At 44.0% G+C, this 21,981-nt stretch overlaps 1 protein-coding gene across 2 annotated transcripts; it reads right to left on the bottom strand.

Annotated features, from left to right (window-relative positions):
• Positions 1-945: 945 nt before the first annotated feature.
• ATG14 (autophagy related 14) lies at positions 946-21,825 on the bottom strand. Of its 2 annotated transcripts, XR_011324590.1 has the most exons (11): positions 21,542-21,825; positions 15,948-16,010; positions 15,762-15,804; positions 15,270-15,351; positions 10,391-10,628; positions 9,748-9,977; positions 9,174-9,291; positions 7,980-8,070; positions 7,784-7,869; positions 3,537-4,932; positions 946-1,500 (listed from the first exon to the last, which is right to left on the bottom strand). XR_011324590.1 is itself a non-coding variant. In XM_069783127.1 (10 exons), the coding sequence occupies exons 1-10, from the start codon at positions 21,823-21,825 to the stop codon at positions 4,626-4,628; spliced, it is 1,542 nt and encodes a 513-aa protein (XP_069639228.1). In that variant the 3' UTR covers positions 1,812-4,625. The 2 variants fall into 2 exon arrangements, 1 of the variants encoding a protein (XP_069639228.1); XM_069783127.1 differs by lacking the exon at positions 946-1,500 and having other exon boundaries at positions 1,812-4,932.
• Between the last annotated feature and the right edge of the window lie 156 nt (positions 21,826-21,981).

The following is a 21,981-nucleotide window of genomic DNA, read 5'->3' on the forward strand; positions in this document are numbered from 1 at the left end:
GGAAAAAATGAGAATAAAATAATACCACTGGGCTGTTTTGTTCCTTGGAGCAGTTAAATACGGAGGACAGTTTGCTCTCTACCCTACCCCATCCCCACCCTCCCCCCCAAGCTGGCTGAGGAACACGGGCTGTTTTATACATTATTTATTACGTTGTTTGCCGGAACGAGCCCTGTTGCACAGCACTGCTGTTAAAAATTGTTTTACAGAACAAACTTTTGCATCCAGAAGTGGGTTGGTTCCTCATGCAGCCATGCTGAGCTGCCTGCAAGTTGTTTTTTTCCCCATAAAGTTGTAAAGTGCAGATTTCTGTTTCCTTAAGGGCCAGTTCAGGGAGAACCCAAGGTCTGATGAACTTTTTTTTTTTCCTAAGAGGCAATGAAAAAAAAATAAAAATCCAGCGCTGGATTTACAAAATTCAGTGTTCAGAAGAACTGTGGACTAAAGACTGTGCTGTGTGCTTGACTTCCCTGCTTAGGAGCAGTTGGAGCGTCTGGACTGAATTTCCAGATATGCCTGTGAAGAAATTGTACTAACATTTCCATTGTTTGTAAGCTTCCAGTTTTCATCAAGCTCTGGGGGTCTCCTGGCATGGACACCACTGAAAAAGCCACCCGAGGCTGAAACTTGTGGTTGAGCTCTTGCTCCATCCTGCTTGTTGCTACAGCAGCTTTTCTCCTTTGCTGCATCTCTGCTGCCTGCAACGAGGCTCTGCAGTGCTTTTATCAGAGTTCAGCTCCTTGCACTGGCCCTAACTTACTTTCTGCAGCATCTTCCCCCCCCCCCCCCCAGCCCCCGGAACCATCATTTCAAAACCTGCACAAAACTGTGCTGATGCACTCTTCTCTTGAGTCCCACGTCTTGCAAGGTGGGCATGGTGCTGAAGCCTCACCCTGGGCTGTTTCTCATCCCCAGCCTGCATTTGGCTGGTCCGGCCAACCCCGGAGTAGGGACAGGACATGGGAGCCTTATGGGGCTGCTCTCCTGCCACAAATCAGCATTGGCAGAGGACGAAAGCTCCTGCTGACAGCACTGCTTAAGCAAAAGTGACCTAAGCAAGCGGTAGGCATGAGCTGAGGTTGGAGCCAGGCTTGGCTTTGTGCACAGGCTGCTTTCCTGCACAGCCACGACTGACCAACGCTGCGACCGAGGCAGCAAACTGCTGCGGCTCCACATGCAGGAGCCCCCGGCTGCTGCTGCTTCTGCTCTTGAGGGCGCAGCAGAGAGGAATCACAGGGCATCAGTCCTCCCCATCAGGTCGTTTTCTCCTCCATCATTCAGCAGCCAGTAAACCATGGCCTGCCAGGCCACCAGGTCCCGCAGGCAGAGCTTGCTTCTCGCTGACAAACGTGGCCCTGTCCCAGCCCCGTTGCTCAGACACACACAACAGTTCACTTTAATAGTTGCCTCCTTAACAAGACACACGCTTGTGTCCTTCTGCAATGACTGTGTAAAGAGGAGCATCTTCCCTTGCATGCAGAAGTAATTCAGGTTCAGCCCCTGCAGAAAAAAACATCACCCATCAAAGGAGCAATTCAAAGCCAGGCTTACACAAGAGATTTATCCGTTTACACCTACATATAGGGATGTGTATGCGTGTGTGTGTTTTGCAGGACTCCTCTACCTGCTCCAAATAGAGAGGCAGTTATTTTATGTAAGAGTATTTTTTTAGAATCAGTATTGCTTATTCCACCGCTGTATGATTGCACTGTAACAGGTCTGGTCCCTGTGATGCTTTGAAGGCTGGAAAGTGTTGTGTACTTCCCCAGCACGGTTAAAAACAAACCACACAGAAGTAACAATTATAAATATACAACTTTAAAAAATTACTGTTAAAGATTTATTGCAATAATACAATAAAATTTAGAAAAAAAAAAAACAAAAAACATTTGTGTTGAGTTACATCTAGTTCAGAAGTTGCAGAGAGAGGCCCCGAGTTTTTGCAGGTGACAAGCAACCCTTGGGTGTCCCACCTGAGACCCTTCAAAGGCACCTGATTTTCAGCAGAGGGCTGGGCTCTCAAAATCAGGCTCTTCCTTGGCAGCTCAGATCAGCCACCCCAGATCACTGGTCACGGACAAAAGCCACGGCCTAAACTGAAATTCCCGCATTCATGCTACCCAAAGTGTTTTGTAAACTCTCAGCTGGCTGTCTTCAAATATCTATAATTACAGATATTCCTGCCCTCCCTCCCCCACCCCCAAAACAACCTGGAAAACTAATCCTGGCAATTGCACTCAAGGTTTGGACACACACAGTTCTTCCTCAGCTACACATGTGCAAAACACTTTAAAAAAAAACAAACCAAAACAACCACAATCTGTATTGTGTTACAAAAAAGTTTCATGAAAAGACCGATCCCAATGCATTTTAACACCCTCGCAGTGCCGTTGTGCACTTTCAGAATATGACATGGTTGCAAATGAATTGCTTGGAAAACATGATGAAGTATATGGCTTAAAAAGGTTTTTTTGTGTAGGTTTTTCTTTCCCTAAGTAAGTAAATGACAGTGTACAGAGCTGAATCACGGCCTGACCTTTAGAGGTTCAAAGTAGCACAAAGGCAGCAATGAAAGAGTGACTGAAATGCGTATTCAAAACAAAACAAAACAAAACAATTTATATGGCAGGGTCCAGTGCAAAATAAATGGGGAACCAACGCTAAGAGCCCAATATACAGTACTGGTGAGTACGTGCTGGTTGCTAAGAACTGCAAAGGATCCGATAGCTGCAAGTGAGTAAAGTGCTGTGAACTGAACAGTGACCCAACCCTCCCGGCCACGGCCGGGGCAGCGCTCGCTGCTGGGGGGGCTGGGGGGCACCGTCCCCGTTCAGGCTGCAGTAGTCAAGGGAGTCATGGCTGTTCTCTTAAAACAAACCCAACTATTGGATTTAGACCAAAAGAATGGTTAGGACCGAGGGTGTCTTCGCCTAACAACGTGTGTGCTGTTAGTGCAGAGTTAAGGGTCTTTGGTTTAAAAAAAAAAAAGAAAAAAGATACTGCTGACAACAGATGCCCATCCCCAAGGCCAAAGAGAAAGAGCTGCCGTACAAGAGGGGTGGAGGGCTGGGAGACACAATACTCGGCCGGTTCCCCTGGCGTGGAGCTCGCTGGGGTAGGCAGGCATCGGTACCAAAACTACTTTTCCACCCGCTCCTCGGTGGAGGCGGGAGGCAGCGCTGGCTGGCCCGGAGAGGAACCGCATGCCTCTTTGGTGGCCAGAGCAAAACCACCACAAAAAGACTCTGTGAGACGGCCGGGTAAGCCAGCCCCAGAGCTGGGGCTTCAAACACGCAGGAGGACGCTGCCTGATGGCAGGGACGCGGCTTGTGCATCCCTTCCTGCAGCCTCGCCGCGCCCCCGGTACGAGCTGCATCGCCACAGGGAGCAGCGGCAGAAATCTTCCCTCTTGGAGGGGCGGGAGGATGCTTTTAGTTTAGCTTACCCTGTGGAGAAGTGCAATGTCCCAACTATATAAAATGTAAACCATACGTTGGAAGCCTCACTGAGCAAACCCATCTTTAAGTAATACATACCACAAGGCAGAGGAAGTGGAGGAGCACTTGTTAATGAACACATCTGTCAGTATCACACCTCCTGTAGTTTTACAAGGGAGCCAGCTGCGCTGTGAGCATTTCTGCAGTGAAATGAAATCAACTTCTTGGCATTCAGTAAACAAGAAAAAAAACCCACCATAAACATAAAATAGAATAGGGTTTAAAACGCATGTAGTGTAGAGACTGTGTGACTTCATTAAACTAGCTTGAAATGAGGTTTTTCTAATATTAAAAAGTGGCAACATGGTGTCATAACTGATGAATATTATTGCAACAATGCAATCCTGTATCAGCATCAAATGTGGGTCTAGCTAAGAGAACGTCCAGTGTTTCTTTGGTGTATGATATTAAGAGTAAAGAGCCTGCGTGCTTTGGACAGCACAACATGAAACTTCTAGACTACCTACCAGTGGAAACAGCATGAAACAAGCCAGTTTTCTATGGCAAAACTGGGTAGAGATTCACAGCCAAATCTAAAAGAAGAGCAATTTGCTGTGTGAATTCCTGTCCATGCTGATTCTTTGTATTAAAAATATGGCAACAGATATTAGAAAACATGTTAAAAATGCATAATTTTCATGTCCTGAATGAAAAAAATTTAGAAATACGCATTTTTGCATTATGCAAGACAGATTTAAAACACACACAAACAAAAACCCTGTAAGGAGTTAAGAAAACATGAACTGCATTTGCACCACTGTCCAGACTGCACACTGAGCAGCCTTCTCTCTGTACTCATCCCAATTCAAATACTCCAAAATCTGTTTCTTCTTCAGAAAGTAGAGCTGGAGGCTGCTGTGTCCTTCTTCTTTGATACTCAACAATGCAGACAGAACCAAGACACAAAGTGCCATCACAGAATCCGTCAGAAGTACGTAGCTAGCTAATTTACAAAATGGTACCATCACAGTCATCTTGGGTAAATAAAAAGGTTTTTCTGGTTTACAAAATGAAAAGTCTGACCTTTTCTTTGTTCCAGGCACTACTTAACTGAATATGTAAGGTTTACTACAGCATTGCCGGGGAGGGATTCCTTCCACAAATCCTATGATCCTTTTCCCATGCTCTTTAGCGATGTCCAGTGTACGCCTTCAGCCACGAGGTCACCGAGGCAGCAGCGGACGAGATCATTCCACCGGCGCTGCTGCTGGCAATGGGCTGAGATACCTGCGTGCTCTGGCTCTGCAGCATCTCCACCTGCTGGGAGGGGATATCGCAGAACCTGGGGCTTGGCAGATTCTCCCAGTCTGTCCCTAGGTCTGTCTCTTCATCACTGACGTGCTCATCTCCGCTCTCGTCTGTTTCGCCGGCGGCACTGGGATCCACAAACTCCATGGAGTCTTCAAGATCAGCACTGATTTCAAAAGGCCCAGACCTGTGAACACAGACACAATGCCGTCAGCCCGTTTGGTACCATGCAGGAGAGGGACTGTCACTTCGCTGGTGCGAGTCCTAGGCATGCCAAAGCACCCTGCTCTGTCATGTGTACAGCAGAGAAATTAAAACACCTCTGTGTTTATCAGTTGGCAGAGACACGCTTGCTGGCTGCAGAGATAACTGTATTATGACAATGGTGAAATGAAAACAGTTGGCCAGGGAAGCGATAGCTGGGTTCCAACCCACGAAGCAGGAACGGCGGAAGAGCTGTTCTGCTTTGGCATTGGATAGCGAAACACGTACACATAAAAGAAAAAGCTATTGATAATAACTCACAGCTCCACTGGTGGAAATCTCAGCTTGATGCAGAACAGCTTTTATTTTTAACGCTAGCCCTCACCAGGCCAAGACCGCTGACAGAGCTGCAGCCAGGGGAAGGGTGTAGTTTACAACTTAGAGAACTGGGTTGGCACAACTCACCAGTGGAGACTTCCCATAGCAGCACTTCACCCTGAGCAACATCTCAAGATCTTTTTTACTATGAGGCTGGTCAAACACTGGAACAGCTTGCTCAGAGAGGCCGTGGAGTTTCCTTTGGAGATACTCAAAGCCCCAGCAGCCACTGGTCCTCGGTAACTTGCCCTAGCTGGCTCTGCTTTGAGTGGGGCGATGGGCTGGATGTCCAGAGGTCCTGGCCAAACCCACCTGCGTGTGACTCCGAGTTCCCTGCTGCCACTGCCTGGTGGGAGAAGCAATTGCATCCCACCCCATCCCACTGCTTTGCACTAGAGTACAGGCAGCCCAAATCTGAAACATCTTTACTGAGCCAAAGCGGGCAGTTTCACAGACCCCGTGAACCACGGTCAGAGAACGCGAGGTTTTCAAGGAGGCGGTGAAAGGTGGATTCCCCACAGCAAGCAGCATCCCTGCCAAAGTTCATTCCAAAGCACAAAGCTGCTCAGTGAAACAGCAGCAAGAATTTAACATGGGTAAGAGTGTTTCTGCAGCCTTAGCGGGAGAAGCCGCCCGAAGCAGCGGTTTAGCATGGAAAACTGTAATCCAAACAATTAAAGCTTGGTAAAATTATATGTATCTGAAAACAGTAGCTTATAAAGGAGACTGTCAGGCAACTACAGGCCTAGATATCTAAAGGAAAATAAAGAGAGCTGGTTGCTGCAAACTTTGCAGACAGCTGAGAAATTAAAGGTAAACACTCCTCTTTCATAATCCAGAAAGGAATGGGAGTGCTGCCTTCTGGCAAAGCATTTTGCTTAACAAGGCAACATAAGAAGAGAGTCATCAGGTTTAAGGCCAGAAGGGACCATTAGATCATCTCGAGTGACCTCCTCTGTAACAAAGGCCATTACGTTCCACCCATTCCCCCTGCCCAGTAACTTCTGCCTGATGAAAGCATCCATTCCAGAAACTCATCCAGCCTTGACAGGACAACATAAGGGAACAGAGAATCCCCACCTTCATTCTTGCAGGTAATTAATCTCTGTGTTAAGCGCATGTGCCTCATTTCAACCTAGCTCAGACACTTTGCTTCCAGTGGCATCTATAAAGCCGTTCAGTAGCCTGCATTTTCTCCCCGTAAAGGCGTGGAAATCGGGTCACCTCTCAATCTCATCTCTGGCGAGCTAAGACAGTTTTATACAGACTAAACTATGCCCCTCACTGCTAGGTATTTTCTCCGACTCTTTCCTGTAACCTCTTCTTTTACTACGTGGACCCGACTGATGCGTGTGGAGCTCAGTAACATTTGCACAGAGAAGGGAGACCCACTGTGGCACCAGGACCTTCTACAGCAGCTGCTTTCCAGGACACAATTCTTCATTCTCTGGGTATTTCCTGCACTCTCCCTGTTTTCAGGCAAGCAGCAGCAAGTACATAATTTTTTCCAAACTGAGCTATGTTACAAAGATTTGGCTCCCCATATCTTTGGGCTGAATCAGCAGGGTTATACCCAGAGAACATAAGGTAAGTGGTTAGAGGCGTGCATTCAGTTCCTCTTAGTGGCACTGCAGGTTTTTAAATAAAACTGGATCTGTACATGAGAATAAAGTGGAAAAGTAGATTTCAGAACATTACTGTGTTTAAAGGGGAATAAAGCACTTGTCAGATTAAACAAATATTTGCAGATTGTCTCAGGCACAAGTGACTTGTGACTGGATTATCCCAACAGGAAATCAATGTTGTTGGTTTTCTTATATTTAGATTGTAAAAAAAAAAAAAAAAAAAAAAAAAATTATTAAACCTGGTGCATGCAGCCCACAGGAACTGATGTTCTTTTCATCACGTACTGAGTTAACAGAAAACTTGTCTTTAATCTTAATTTACATATAAATGAATTATTATTTGAAGTGTTGACTTTGGTCTAGGTTGTTCATTGACTGGAAGTATTTTGGGAAAGGTTTACCTAGTATTCGTTTTAGGGTTTATATTGCTGGATGTTCCTAGGTACTTACACATTGGCAAGATGTGGACAGGGTTGTATCCGGAGTACAGTGAGACTGCCTGGCATATGTGCTGCTGTCCCCTGGAGGGAAAGAGTTCCTGCTTCTGGGCATAGGGGAAACAATTCCGTAATCAGCTATGAAGGCTCCAGCTGAGCCTGCCATACGCAAAAGCACAGCATACACACATCTCTGAAGTCTAATTTCCTACTCAGGACCCCCTTTTTCTGTCCTCTCTTGTCTCTTCCTTTCTAACGACCCTGATTTCTGATGTGCTGAGGACTGAGCTATAGGCACAGCAGAAGAGAAGAATTTCCCTCATAAGTAACAAGGCAAATGCATAACTTCAAAAGGGATTCAGTCACAGGTGAGTTGAGATACTGCTGTTCTTACCTGCCCAAGTTCTCAGTGTCTGGGCTGACCAGGTACATAAGGTTCCTGAGCGTATGCAGTGGGTGCAACAGATCTAAATTTACATGCTACCATGGGGAAGGTAAGAAAAAGACATGATCAGTTACTGGAGGAAACCTGCAGGCACAGTTGATATTTTAAAAGCTATTTAAAGAATCCCCATATACATTCCCCCTACCTGAGAGAAGCAAAGGTGAAGGATATTAGCATTCAGCTTCTTCACTGCCCGCGTGAACCTGTGTCTGCTGAGATTCTCTCCACAGAACTCGCTGTTGAAACACCATACACACACATATATATACAGAAAGCAAAACGCTGTGAAAATACACCTACTGGAGACATCAGCATTCTGTGCCCTGGCTTCCTAACAAATCCCAGAGCAAACATCCTCACAGCAAGCACTTCTTTAAACTGTACAGCCAGTTTTAGAGTGCTCAGGAGATTAATTTTTCACCTAGCAAGACTGTTAGCATTTCATCAACAAGCGCTGCTTGCCGTAGTCTCACCAGTTTCAACAAGACAAGCAATGTAAACTGTATGAAACTCAAAGATCCCCTGTAGCCAAGCTATTTCAGCTCTCCTTTTACATCTTGCATTGTTTCCTGTTCCCAAGCTCTTCCTTCTGCAAAGACTGAGCACCCAAATAATAGTATAAAAAAAAAATGCAGAGACCCTACACAACTTTTGTGCCTTCACTTTGGCAACCGCTGTTTTTAAACACTTAAAAGAATCTCAGCAGCGTATTTGAGACCTCTGGAAGCCTGACCAGGTCTACACCTCCCTCAGTGCTTCTGTACAGATCCCATCTGCTCCACACAGACATTAAAAACGTAACAGTGGTTTTCATCACAACCGAGGTTTACCCAATACACTCCTAGACGTCTGGCAGCCAGGTACATTCCCCCTTGGTGTTTTATCCTAAAGAGAATTACATTGCTGTCATGCCATATTATAAGGCCTTGTTCCACAGCACTTAATGTAGTGGAGCTATTCAAGATGACTACGAGTTGCTGAATTGGGCTGGGATTTTGTAAAGCACAGTAGGGTCTCATAAAATGAAAAGCGCTATTCATGGACTGTCATATTTCTTTTCTAATTTGAGATGCTGAATATGCCAATTAGAAAGCTGTTATTTTCAATTATGATGGCTGGTCTATAGTCTCAGGAGGTAAAAAAAGAGGGAGGGACTATTGACTGGTTTAAAATCCTACTAGCCCTCCACCCAAAATTAAACAGCACAAAAATCCACGAGCCATCAACCATTACCATAAAAGCTGTTCCAAGTAATGACTTCGTTCCCAAAACCAAACTGAATTAAGATCAGTCAAAACTGGTCACTGATTCACCTCCTCAGGGGCTTGCGTTTACTTGCCTGTTGCAGAGCTTCTTGGGAAGATTTACATCAAGTATGAGAGACAAAGTGTTAACAAGCTGAGTTGCATAGCACAATGCAGCACTGATGGTATAAGCAGGGTTATTATGTTCCATATCTAAAAGAAATAAAAACATCATGAAAGTCTCATTTTAAATGAAGCCTCAGTGGGTGTGTTAATGCATTAGTGAAGTCTACTCTGGAAAATGTCATTTGTAAGTACTGAGAACAGCCTGAATCCAGCAATCATTTACAGTGAAATCTGTCAGAAGTTGGTAGAAAATAGTAATTCTTGGAATTCCTGTTAAAACAACGACATGTGAACCATGTCAAAACTGTGAATAATTAACTTTATCTCTCTATTACATTGTGCTGTGCCCCAGCGAGCATTTCCTGCAAAAGAGGATTTCAGTGGACTAATCCCTATATCGGTATTTATTTCTGACTCAGGTTGGTCTGGGTGAGAACAAATGGACCAGGCTACTGCTCCTCAGTGCCTTCTGTTGGCATCCAAGGCTGCAAGTTCTATGGCTTCTGGAGCATCCCAGATGCCTAATCAGACCTTGCTCCTTACCTGGTCCTTGTGTAGTCTTCTTCTCTTCCACCCAATTGTAATATGCTGAATAGTCTCCATTATTAGGAAGGGTTATCCAAGGCCCTGTGATACTGATGCTGGTGTCCCCATTATGATCATCACACACCCATCTCCCAGAGAGATACGTGGTTCTCCTGGCTTCCGCGAGCTTGCTCACAGTGCTAGAGGTCATAGCATTGTCACTCTCAGAAGACACATCTGCAGGATCTCTGTAGCACCCAAAGAGGAACAGAGTGTTTTTAAAGAAATTTTAGAAATATAATCGGAGATGCACTTGGCAGGCACTTAGCCAGATTTCACAGAGAGTGAAATGCTTGTAGAAACACTCTTGCAAAACTCCTTGTTCCTCAAACTACTTTCCTTTGTTCTGGGATTTTTACTTATCTATTTTAAGAAAGTTTAACATTGGATACATACCTCAGATCTCTCAGTGGGGAGATGCTAGCACCTCCAGATTCTTCTATTCTGGACCTCTATCTTTGGGTCAGATGCTTTGCCTTTGGGAAACACCTCCCCCCCACAGATGCTAAGGGAGCCAGAGCGCCTGGCTTAGACTTACATGACTCACTTCTGGGTGTCTAAAGCTAAGCAAAATGAGTCCAAAAGGATAAGCCTTCTGTACCTCATGCTTGTCTTTACTTCTTCAATGGGAAATATGACTGACGTTAGCTCCAGGATATGCGTCCGACGAAGATTTGCCAAATGCTCGTACTGGGTTTTCAAGTCATAGGTTTTTTTCTCTACCAAGTCTCCCAGCTTGCGGTTATGCCTCTGGATCTTCTCTTTCTTCTCCTGATGCCGCTGAGCCCTGCGATAATGCTTCTGGTTCTCTTCTTTAATTCTCAGAAGCCCCTCCGTGTCTGTGAAAACAGCAGCAGATGTTAGCCTTGGAAAAGGAGCTGTGAGGTACTTGTAGTAAGCTTGAGAAAAGCATTATTAGTTTTTATAGAAAAAAAAGACCTGTAACAGCTTAAAACAGAAAACCCTGCTAAACTATTAACATTTTCCAGCTGCTAAGTGGTACAACTTCTTAATCTTTTCTGAAGATCTCCAAAGAGACTGAAACTGGGATTAATCTTTCCCTATCTTTCACCCAGCTATTTTTGGATTTGGAGCAGAAAAGCCAAGATTTCACAGTTTAATTAAACTTCTGAGGTAATCATTATGACAGAAATAGCTTGACTGTACACGTTTGTGTGGTGCTGGCCAAAAAGACATGCATTACTTGCAGCCAAAATCAAGTGCAGATAGCATCTTCATTCACCATTTCTGGCACCACTGCTGCTATTAGTGTATGTTATTTGGGCTTTGCGCTTATGTATGTGCTCTTAAAGCACTTGGATCCCAACGGTGCAGACTTCTTGTTACCACAAGGGAACACCGACTACCTCCCTTTCCAGTCACAAAATGAGAAATGCACTTATGTACTCAAGTGCTGCAACTGCCTGAATTTACTCCATGCATCAAGCACACTGAGGCTTGGAAAAATATCCTTCAAGAGCATCTGCTGATTCTCCTATAAAATAATTGACTGCAGTAATGCTTCCAAAAACATATGGTGCTAAAGACAGTGAGTTAACCACTTCTGTCTTTCAAAAGCATAAGGAAGTATTTCTTATACACAGTCTCCAAATACATGTCTAAAACTCTTAAGGTACCCTAGTTTGAATGAGAGCCCCCATCTACTAGTCACTCACTTCCCATTTTTATGGCCGAAAAGAAACAGTGTCAGTCAGGTTCTCTTACAGCAAGGCATCACTTCCCTGTAATCAAGAAGTGGGATAACTGTCCCTTGCACAGAAGGGAAGCACTAAGCCCTGACATCATTTTACTGATATATTTTGACTGCAAGGCACAGATGAGATCAGAGCTACAATAAGAATGCTCCGTGGCACTCAAAGCAGCTGCATTATGTACTACTAAAATCAAGAAAACTTCTAAGCAGCTACAGCTACCTCAAACAACACATTCAGACTATCAGTCTTCCCAATAGGGGAGCGCAAAAATTAAAACCTACATCCACAGAATGGGACCCAAGACGGATTCCCATCCACGGGTCTGTGCCAAGCCAGCACACGACACCCTCCTGCTAGTCCTGGTTTGCACCTGCAGAACTGGAACTGCACAGACATCTGGCTGGTCCGTCGTCTGGCAGGGTGGGAGACCAGGACTGCTGGTACTCCTCAGAGTGTGTCTGCCCCAGCAGACACAGAGTGTGCTTTCTCCAAATGTCAGGAATTATTTCTAGTCATCTAACTGATCTGTGGCGATCCACGTGTTTGGTAGGAAGGAATATCTGATACATGCGAGATGCAAAGTCCCAAATTAAAGAAGGTGAGAATAGTTTCCCTGTGCAGATAAGCAGTAATAATTCTCAGGTTTGTAAAATAAATGACCCCCTGTGAGAGGAAACATAGAAAATTGACTTTTCTCTGAGTGATACCAAGAATCCCTATGTGACCACTAGTAATTTAGTTTCCTTTAAGCATTCCTGTAACATCAATGGAAAAATCAATTAATGCTTGCATTCATATTCCCAAACTCTCCCTTTGCATAAAGAATAAGAGACAGAGGAGGAGTAAAACATCCATCTGTTCAATTTTCACATTCATATTGTACTTGAAAGGCTACTTTTTCAGAGAGTGAACTCCCTTTTCTGCAGGTCCAACAGCAATTATTTGAGAAGCAAGCGAGAACACTGCGCACACGTTTCCTCTTTAGCAGTCCCAGTGCAGAAACAACTATCCTTTTTTTGGCACAGCATCTCTGCTTTATGACCCAGTTTATGAGGTGATTAAAATTTGTCCCCAGAAGTATTTCAGGACATCACTGTGTCCCACACATCTACACTGCCTGATAAATGCAAGCACAGGCACGCTGATCTCTGCCCAACAGAGAGCTATGCCAGATATTTGCAAGATTGTCTCCTTGAACTGTTCTCCACAGACAGAAGACAAACACACATATTTGAAAACCTTACTTTAGGGAGCACCAATTATTGAGGTATCCAGTCAACGGCAAAAGCAGGACCCCAGCGTTCTAGAAATTGTTCTTATTTCAGAAAACTAAACTATGCCATATCCAAGAGAAGAGAAACAACCTATTTACATTTTCTAATGTGGTCCAAGAGTGAACCAAGTTGGGTTCCTGATCTACTGGCTACTCATGGAAAGAGTTCATTTTGGGTCTATCTGCAAGAGCAATTGCGGGGTAATTGAGCTAACAACAGGTCAGTTGGGCAATAGTTAGGTCAGTTCACAGGTTAAATCTAATCAAGTTCACTGTGAATCAGAGAAGTTGCAAAATCTGCAGATAATACACTTCACACAACAGCAGAAAAGTGGAGGAACTCCACTCCCCAGTTAGTCCTAGCATTTTGCCACCTTCAGAGCTGCATTTTGAGAAAAGGTGACTAAGTTCCTCAAAGTCACATTGACCACCTCTTCTCCTTTCTTCATAGTTATTATCTCCTTCATAATAACCTTCTACCTACTGAAAAGCTTGCTTTTCTTCTCTTCTCTAAACCAAATCAAACATCATTTCTCTTAGCCATTCTTTGTGTTTTATTCCTAATACTCTCTTCCAGACTTTGAGCAATTAAAGAAAGATACAAATCAACTGGAGAAATTGGACACCAGACTTCCACTGAGGCAATACCAATGCTGGGCACAGCAGGATAATTGCTTCCATCTTAAACACAGTGCTTATATTAGTATAACCCAGAATGAGGACTGAACCTTTCTGGAGCAGCATTAGATTGATAATTTTTATTTAATTTGCAACTCCCAGATCCTTTCCTGCCAAACCTCACCACTTACCCCCACTTCGGATTTATATGTTTCTCCTTCCAAAACAACGGATATCCTTTTCAGATAATATGTCAATTTATCTGCACGATTTTGAATTTGATCCTGTTCTCCACAGAAGTCCTATCATCATCCACCTTGGCTTCCTCCATTCCACCTTCTATTCTACCATGCAAGCTATTACGGAAAATATTGAACAAAACTGGGCCAGGAACCGGCTCCCGCTGAGCTCCACCTGTCTCACCTCCTTGGTTTGACAAGTATCACTACTCTTTGAATGCAGCCTTTCTAGGCTTTTGTGTCAGCCTTGCAGCGATTATGCCCAGAGCAAATGTCTTTGCTTGCTCGCGAGACAGGTTGGGGTAGTGCCCATGGGCAAGGTATGTTGCATCTTCTGCTTCATCCTCCACTAGACCACTTGATCCCCAGACAATGGGTTAATTGGACATGGCCTATTCTTAACAAAGTGATGCCTATTTTTAACTACCTTATCTTCTAGCTACCTACAAAGTGGCCAGAGGTTTATAATGGGATGACTGTGTCAGCAGTTTAAGGTTCTCCCCTTCTCCACCCTTTGAAAACAGATACTGTTGTCATTCTGTTTCCTGGGCCATCCTCTCTCCCTCATGTGTTCTTAAGTGCTCACGGACTACTTCAGCTTGTTCCTTAAGTTCCCGACAGTGAATCTCGTAAGGCCTTGCTGACATAATCAAAATATTCAGCTGGCTGTATTCTTTCCTTAGTCTGCAGTCCTCTCATGATGTAAAGTTTCAACTGGCTTAGCAGCTGATCACATTTTCTTTCAAGAAGACGAAGCAAAGAAAGCGCCGAATGCTTCAGACTTCTTTGCACTATTTGCTCTCTTTCTTGTTAACCAACAGACTTGCCTACTCCATCTTTTTCTTAGTAACAGTAAGAAATGTACAAAATCCATCCTCCTTATTAATTAAAAATAATTTTGCATCTCAGCCTTTTTGATGTTATCACCACAAGCTTGTGCTATTCCTTTATAACTAGTCTCAGGTATATGCCTCTGCTTCCACTTTCTGTACAGCTCCTCTTGAATTTCAAGTCATAAAAATGTTCCCGAGTCAATCAATATGCTTCTGAATATGCTTCCTATCTTTCCCTTGCAAGCAGGTTGTAAGAAGTGCTGCATTTTCTCTTCTGAAAAATGACCCTACAAATCTCTCATGTATAAAAAATTAATGAGTTTCAAAACTGAAGCTGCTGAACGGTAGCAACTCACCAGCCTGTGCCACATTTCAGTGACTCTTGCTCAAGTAGGATTTTAGGATTTCTAGACAGGCGTGGGTTAAAATTCATCAGTTACATGACATTGGTAACAGCTGCAGAACTGTTTGCTCCTCTTTATCAAGAGGAAGTGATCAGAAACACTACGCTGAATAAAGCCATCTCTAGGGACAAAGCCAAAGTCATAGGCTGCTAAGCATTTACTTTTAAAGCTGTTGCAAAATGATCTCCATCCAGCTGAATAATGTCTACTGTTTGCTAATTAAACCCCAAGCATAAAAAGGCTAAAATCGACTCACTGATTTGCCTTCAAGTGGATTTAAGAAGTGACAGTTTGGAAATTTACCATTTTTAAAAACTAACACTCAAATTCACTTCAATTGATTTTTTCACTCTGAGGCACAGAGTTTTCCACATCACAAAAGCACAGGCATTACTCACGTCTTGTCATTTCATCATTTTCTTTGCAAATGGTCTGTTTCAGCTGCTCAATCCTCATCTTGCAAGACATTATTTTCCATCTCTGAAAAAGAACATTCAGCAACTCTAGGGCACAAACGACTTCAAACACACTGACTAATGATTAACAACAAAGCCAGCAGCTTTAGTGCAAAAGTAGCAGGATGTTCTTAATTGGATCAGATGAACAAATAAATATTTCATATACTGTTTTGCACACAGAAGAATGCCACAAACAAACCAAATGCCTAGTAAAAAGTCAATCAGTATAATAAGTTATTGAACAAATATCTAGTAAGAAATGAAAAATATTGATGGCTTGGAGCACTCTGCTTGCAGAGCCAATTTCAATTTTGCTTACGACAGGCTTTTTGGGAAAGCAACACAATGCCCTTAAGGTAAATTGTAACTTTAAACTAGGAGATCTAGGAATTCAGAGAGTTTAAAAACTATGGGACACTTTGAACAACTCACCAGCTGATCAGTTATCTCTTTCCCTTCCATGGCCTTCAAAACACTAGAGGAAAAAACATGATTGAAAGTTTTATGACTATCTGGACTATGTCTGTCTCCAGCAACAGTGCATTAGAGAGACTGGTTGTTTGGGTTTTTTTTCTGAGAGTTCTTATAGTTTATTTTCATTTAATAACTACAACTTACTGTTTTTGGAATTCTCTCTGTTTGGTTTTAAGATGCATCAGCCTTTCTTTCTTGTCTGAAAACCTGGAAGAGATTAAATGATTTCATTGATATTTTGCACAATATCGCATTGTAAGTTGTCTGAAAAGATAAAAAAGACTGAAGCTTGTGGGAGTCTCTAAACCTCAACTATCTGTCTTAATCTTGGGAAGTAATGACTAAATGTATAAAACTCTTGCAGAATTCTAGAGCATGTGTCTCTCAGGAATTGCAGCAGAACCTCTAAGCTGAGGAAACATCAGCTTGTCATATTATCGAACTTGTAAGCAAATTGCTTGCTTCTTCTAGAAGATCTATAGCTTAGTGATAGCAATATTTTGTGTATTAAGAAAAACATATAGTACTCTAAAATCCTTTAGTCACTGGAGGAATTAACAGTACCACCTCAGATACTGTAGTGAGTCTGAACTGGGGTATTCTACAAGCTGGGATGGTATTAGCTGAGTCCACTCCAGCAGCTGGAAATACAGGTTTTCATACACTATGCATTGCATTTCTCCCTTCTAATGTGGAAGTGCCTCACTTTATTCATTAATGGGTCCAAATAGGACAGCACTCTCTCAAGACTTTTACATGACATCCAAATCTTTGTGTTAGTAACAGCAATAAGTTGCATTGTCTTCTAGTTATTTCTGCTGGGCACTTGTAGCCATCACAAGTCCATAACCCAAATGTCTACTTGAGTTCAGCTTCATTGGATGTGCGAGGTATAGGAACTGCAAAGAACTGATCAGAAGGGAATTTTTTTTAGGATTCATCATCTGTGTTTTCACCCTTTGAATATGCAGCAGCCATGTTCTGCTCCCCTCCGTGTTCCACAATGTATTGAGAAACACAGTTAAAGAAAATAGCATATGAACGATGCATATTGAGAAATTACAGTGAACCATGACGTGGCAAAGCTGACAGTAAGAGCAAGCAGCAAGAGAAACAGCTTAGAGTTACAAGAGAGTTAGATGGCATAAAAAATAGCAAGTGTGCTTTGTCTTCTGCCAACACATAGCTTTCCAACTTTCCCTTGTGCTTCCCATGTTACAGCACCATCCTAATCCACACCTCAAAACTGTCTTGGGTTGAGTCCACATATGGAAAAACAATTCATTAATTTCCCTCTGAAACATGTAGAATTGACAATTTCACCCTAACAGAGGTCTAATACTTCACATACAACCCATCAAGTCCTTTATTTCAGGGATAGCTTTATTTAGAAAGAATTACACAGTAAGCCTTGACAGGGTGGCATCTTGGGCCTCTCTCTGCTCAACTCTGTGGGTTTGATTTCAGGTAAAAATTTAAAATGCTTCATTTCTTTCCTTGAAGTGCTGAAATCTGAAAGCTTGGTGACTAACTTTGGGTTCAGAAAGTGTGTAATCACCCTTCCAGATGACATTAGCATTAAAACAACAGCAAAACTACTGGCTGCTGCCTTCATAGTCAACCAAAAATATCTGTTTTCCTTCCAAAACAAACCAAAACCAAATGCGGGTGCTTGGCATAAAAAGCCAGAGGCCACGCGTGAGCCGGAGGAATGTGGTGCAACTGGAGCCTGGCTGCTCAACCCAGCGCATTCGTTCTTCCTGTGTGTCCTCACCCCACCAGTCATCGTGGAAATTACAAAAGTGCACCGTACTAGACTCCTGTTTACCACAAGTAATGCGCACCTACTGTAGCCCTGACCTTTGGCTGCAACCAAAAATAACTTGGCCCAGAAACACACCGCTCGGCAGTCACACAGGGAGAGAGAGCCAGGATAATTTGGCAATTCTTGTTTTCAAAGAAGATTGTAATCAAATGGATTAATGGGCACAGAGTCTGACTGAACAAAGTTACCCAAATTGTGTCCATCACATCAGCGAAAAGTTGAATGATCTGTCAAGAATCTGGGACTAAATTAAGTTCTTACTGTGGAAGAAAGATAGAAATATTTGTGAAAGCCTGCAAAAATTACAGCTCACCACACACTTCAGCAACTATGTCAAACAGCTCCTACAAATTTCTTTAGCAGGTTTCTCCTAAGCAAACATTTCCACTTCTTTATATAGCCCTAATTTTAATTGCATCACATCAAGTAATTAATTTTTCTCTAAGTATCTACAGCCTTTCAATTTGGCAAAGAAACAAAACTTTGGATGAACTATTATAGGAACTCCCATAAAACGTAAACTGAGAGAAGGAGAGAACTCAAGATCTCAAATTATCCATTAAATGTTTCTCTTTCCTCAAGTCTTATCACATTAAGCTGAGATTTTCTAGTTACCTGGCTTATTTCCACATGTTCATAATTAAGAGAGAAGCAACCAGAAATGAGGACTTCTTGATCTGTAGGAACTGATTAATGCTGAAGGATTTGAGAACAGCAATAGGGGCATCCACTACTGGACCTATTCACTATAATAAAACTCCATTGTTGCAAAAACTCACTATTCCCAATCATAACCCACAACTTAGAGAAGTCAGACAGGCTTAGACATCTCAATTATATTGTCTTTGGCTTTTGCCATCTGCAGACACATAAAGCAAAGCAATTCAGTACGCCTGTAAAATACACTCTGAGAATTTATGCATATGACAGGCTGGAGTAAACTCCCAGGAGGAAGAAGAGTCTCCGAGCTGAAACCAACATAAAGATGCCAGCTTAGCTTTTGAATATACAACACATTACTAATGAAAAGGAGAACATCAGTGATTATTTTACTGGAGGACTTCTGGACTACTCATCCTTAATTGTAGCTGTACTTCAATAATTAATCTTAACAGCTCCTCAGTCTCTCCCCCTCACACATACAGGGTGTGATTTTTGCCAGACATATGAACAACTTCAGTCTTACTGTAGCTTTTATAAAAATTAGCACACAAAGCAGTCCAATGAAAAGAAATGTGAAATAATTCTTACTGTTAGAACATGAAATCATTTATCTTCTTCTAAGGAAAAATCACAAGAAAATTCTAAAAATAAAACACCACTGGATACAAGGGGTAATGCTCGCTTTCTTTACTTTTCACAAGAGAGAGAACAATCCTTTTCCCCAGTCTGTAACACTTCAGAAAGACAAATGGGAGGCCCAAGTGACCCCATACACTCCTACATTCTGAATTTCTCACACTGTGCTTATGACCAAGTCACACAGAAAAGCCCTTGTCATGACCCTGTCGGTCTCCTCCAGCACCAGCCATAACACTGATATCTAAAATTAACCCAGGTACTACTAGAAGACATAAAATAAACAAATAAATAATGATGACAGTAAACAACCTGAAATCCAGCCAGTTAGCCACACCTGTCCCTGCATGACTTTGCCATGGTGTGTGGTCACAGTTTAAAAAGTCGCTCCCTCTCTCCGTGCTCACATCACAAGAAACACATAGACACCCACTCACTGCTTACAATAAGGAAACAAAGGAAACTGACCTCTGAATTGACAAGCTCTCACTTTTATATCAGTCATTCCAAGTATTAATTATAGAATGCAGCCAAAATACTTCAAGCACAGTTTTAAAAATAAGTAATTCCATTATCTTCAAAAGAACAAGAAGAAACCTGAGCTTTACGGGGCTTTCCTGATGCAATCAAGCATGCTTATGTTATTCACGCCATTATTCATATACGTTACGTTGTTCCTTTAATTCACTGATACGACGTTGCTGTTTCAATGAATTGCACTACTGCTTGGGAAAGTTTTGAGCAGCAGGAGAAACAAAGCCTGGGGAAGTTGAGCATACAGGGAGGCCCCCCAGAACAGAGACTCTAGGAGAATAGAACAGCAGTGATCCCCACAGATGGAACCATGATGTCCAGACAGACTTGGGAGGAAAGACAAAAAAAAAAAAGAAAAAAAGAAAAAAAGAAAAAAAGAGGCTTCCTTCCTGCAGTTAAGAAACACAGCATAAACATACAGAAGATTTGCTAGCCACAGACGAATGGGAGAGTTAAAGCATCTTAGGAGGATGCAGTGAAAACTGTCAGACAGAAAAGCTGATCTTGTCTCACATGAGAAGGTATGAGGAAGATAAAGAGGGTTTTTTTTTTCCCAACAAGCTGTTGCTTCTGGTGCTTTGGCTAAGGCTGCTTCTTTATGGTTTCATTTTTTCTGATGGGTAGAGAAACTACTTAAGCCTTGGTTAACACAGAATGACAGTGGTTCCACCGTAACGAAGGCTACAATTGAATTTCTATAATTATGCCTGAAGTTTAGCCAAAATCTTAAGGCTACAAAAAGGGCAGGAAAAAGATACTTGGTTTATGTTCTAAACTCCAAATCCAATTTTTTCCATGGAAGCTGCACACAACCCCAAACAGTCTCAGACAAACACAAGTTTTCCATCTATTTTAGAAAGACTAAATACAGCTTGTGGTTCTATGACACAGTCTTTTATGTAAAAAAAAGAAAGCCTATCCAGTGGCAGACTAAGGTCTCAATTTTGCAAGCTGATTCACACCAGCTGACACCCAGTGCCCACTCCCACCAGCATTAATGGAAGAAAGACACTGCTGTCCCCTTGGCTGTTCTTGCGTTTGGCAGAAGGATGCAAAGAGCCTTTGGTGTGAGGACCATACCGCACCACGCGCTGCTTGCCACCTTCCCAAAATAGTTCAAGAAATCACTCTCAACAGCTGCTAACGAAGCTACAAATGAAGGACCAAGAACATGGCGTCAGCCAAAAATCAGAGCTATTCCAGAGACGGTGCTGGGCAGACTTTTTAAGAATCTGGGCTGGCCACGCTGTGAACGACAGCTACGGAGGGGCGATCTGCATCTGAGTCATATAATGAGAATATTTGCTTATTGACGTAACACTCATTCAGCCGCCCTCCTGTAGAGCCAATGCTTTGCAAAAAGGAGCAGGAAGGTGCGTGACTAACTCAAGCAGAGTATTTTTTTTTTTTAATTCTAATTTTGTAATTCCATGATTAGGACTATTTATACCCCCAAGAAAACAAAAAAGAGGTGCCGTTTCCTCGCACACCTCCCTGATTTTGTTTAATGATTTAAAAGACTACCGGGTTTAAGGCGTGCTGCTGAAAACAGACACACATTTCAAATATGCTGCTGCACGGCTCTCTTTTTGCCCTGAACTGTCTGGAGCTCCCGTCAGCTACATCGACACAGGCGCGCCTGCCGACAGGTGCACCTCAGTGAAAGTCGGGGTGCTATTTATTTTTATTATTATTTTAAGCAACGCGTTGTGGGTCCTGCTCTGCCTGCCCGTGTGGGGCAGCCCCCCCCCTCCAGCAGGCAGCCCCACAGTGGGCCCGGCAGCGGCAGGACCGTTCCCCCGCCCCACACCCAGAGCCCCCCGCCCCGGGACAGCGGCTGAACGGAGGGGAAAGTGGGGGGGGGGGCGGGACACGGGACACGCACCCCGTGTCGTGTCGTGTGTCCCCCCCACACCCGGCCCTGAGGGGAGCGGGGGAGGGGCAGCCCAACGGCCGCAGCGCGGGGCGAAGTGAGGCGGGGCGGCCCCCCCAGCCCCGGGTGGCGGGGCAGGGGAGGGAGAGGGTGTCCCGTTCCCCCCCCCCCCCCTCCCCCGCCCCGTCCCCTCAGGGCCGCCGGTACCTCTCGGAGTCGCGGCCGTCGAAGAAGACGAAGTCGCCGCTCTGGACGCACTTGGCGCAGGTGAGGCGGCGGCGCGTGGTGTTGCAGAGCGGGCACCGCTCCACCGCCACGTACAACCCCTCGGCGTCCTCCTCGGCACCCCGCAGAACCGCCGGTCCGGCCCCGGCCCCGGTTTCGGCCCCGCCGCCCTGCCCGCCGGGCTGAGGCCGGCAGCCGCTGGGAGACGCCATGATGGGCTCCCCGCGCCGCCGGTCACGTGGGACTTTGTTTTCGGCCAGGGGCATTGTGGGAAGCGGGCGGTGAGGCGGAGGAGGGCGGCCCCGGGTCCCTCCGCCGGGCAAAGAAGTAACGAGGACGGCTTTGAAAAGAAATAAAACATTTCCTTCTTCTTTCTCGGAGCCTGGCTGCCTGCAGCACCTGCGGAAGGAAGGAGGGCTGCC

This window comes from Haliaeetus albicilla, chromosome 5 (genome assembly GCF_947461875.1).
Source record: "Haliaeetus albicilla chromosome 5, bHalAlb1.1, whole genome shotgun sequence".
NCBI classification, from domain to species: domain Eukaryota; kingdom Metazoa; phylum Chordata; class Aves; order Accipitriformes; family Accipitridae; genus Haliaeetus; species Haliaeetus albicilla.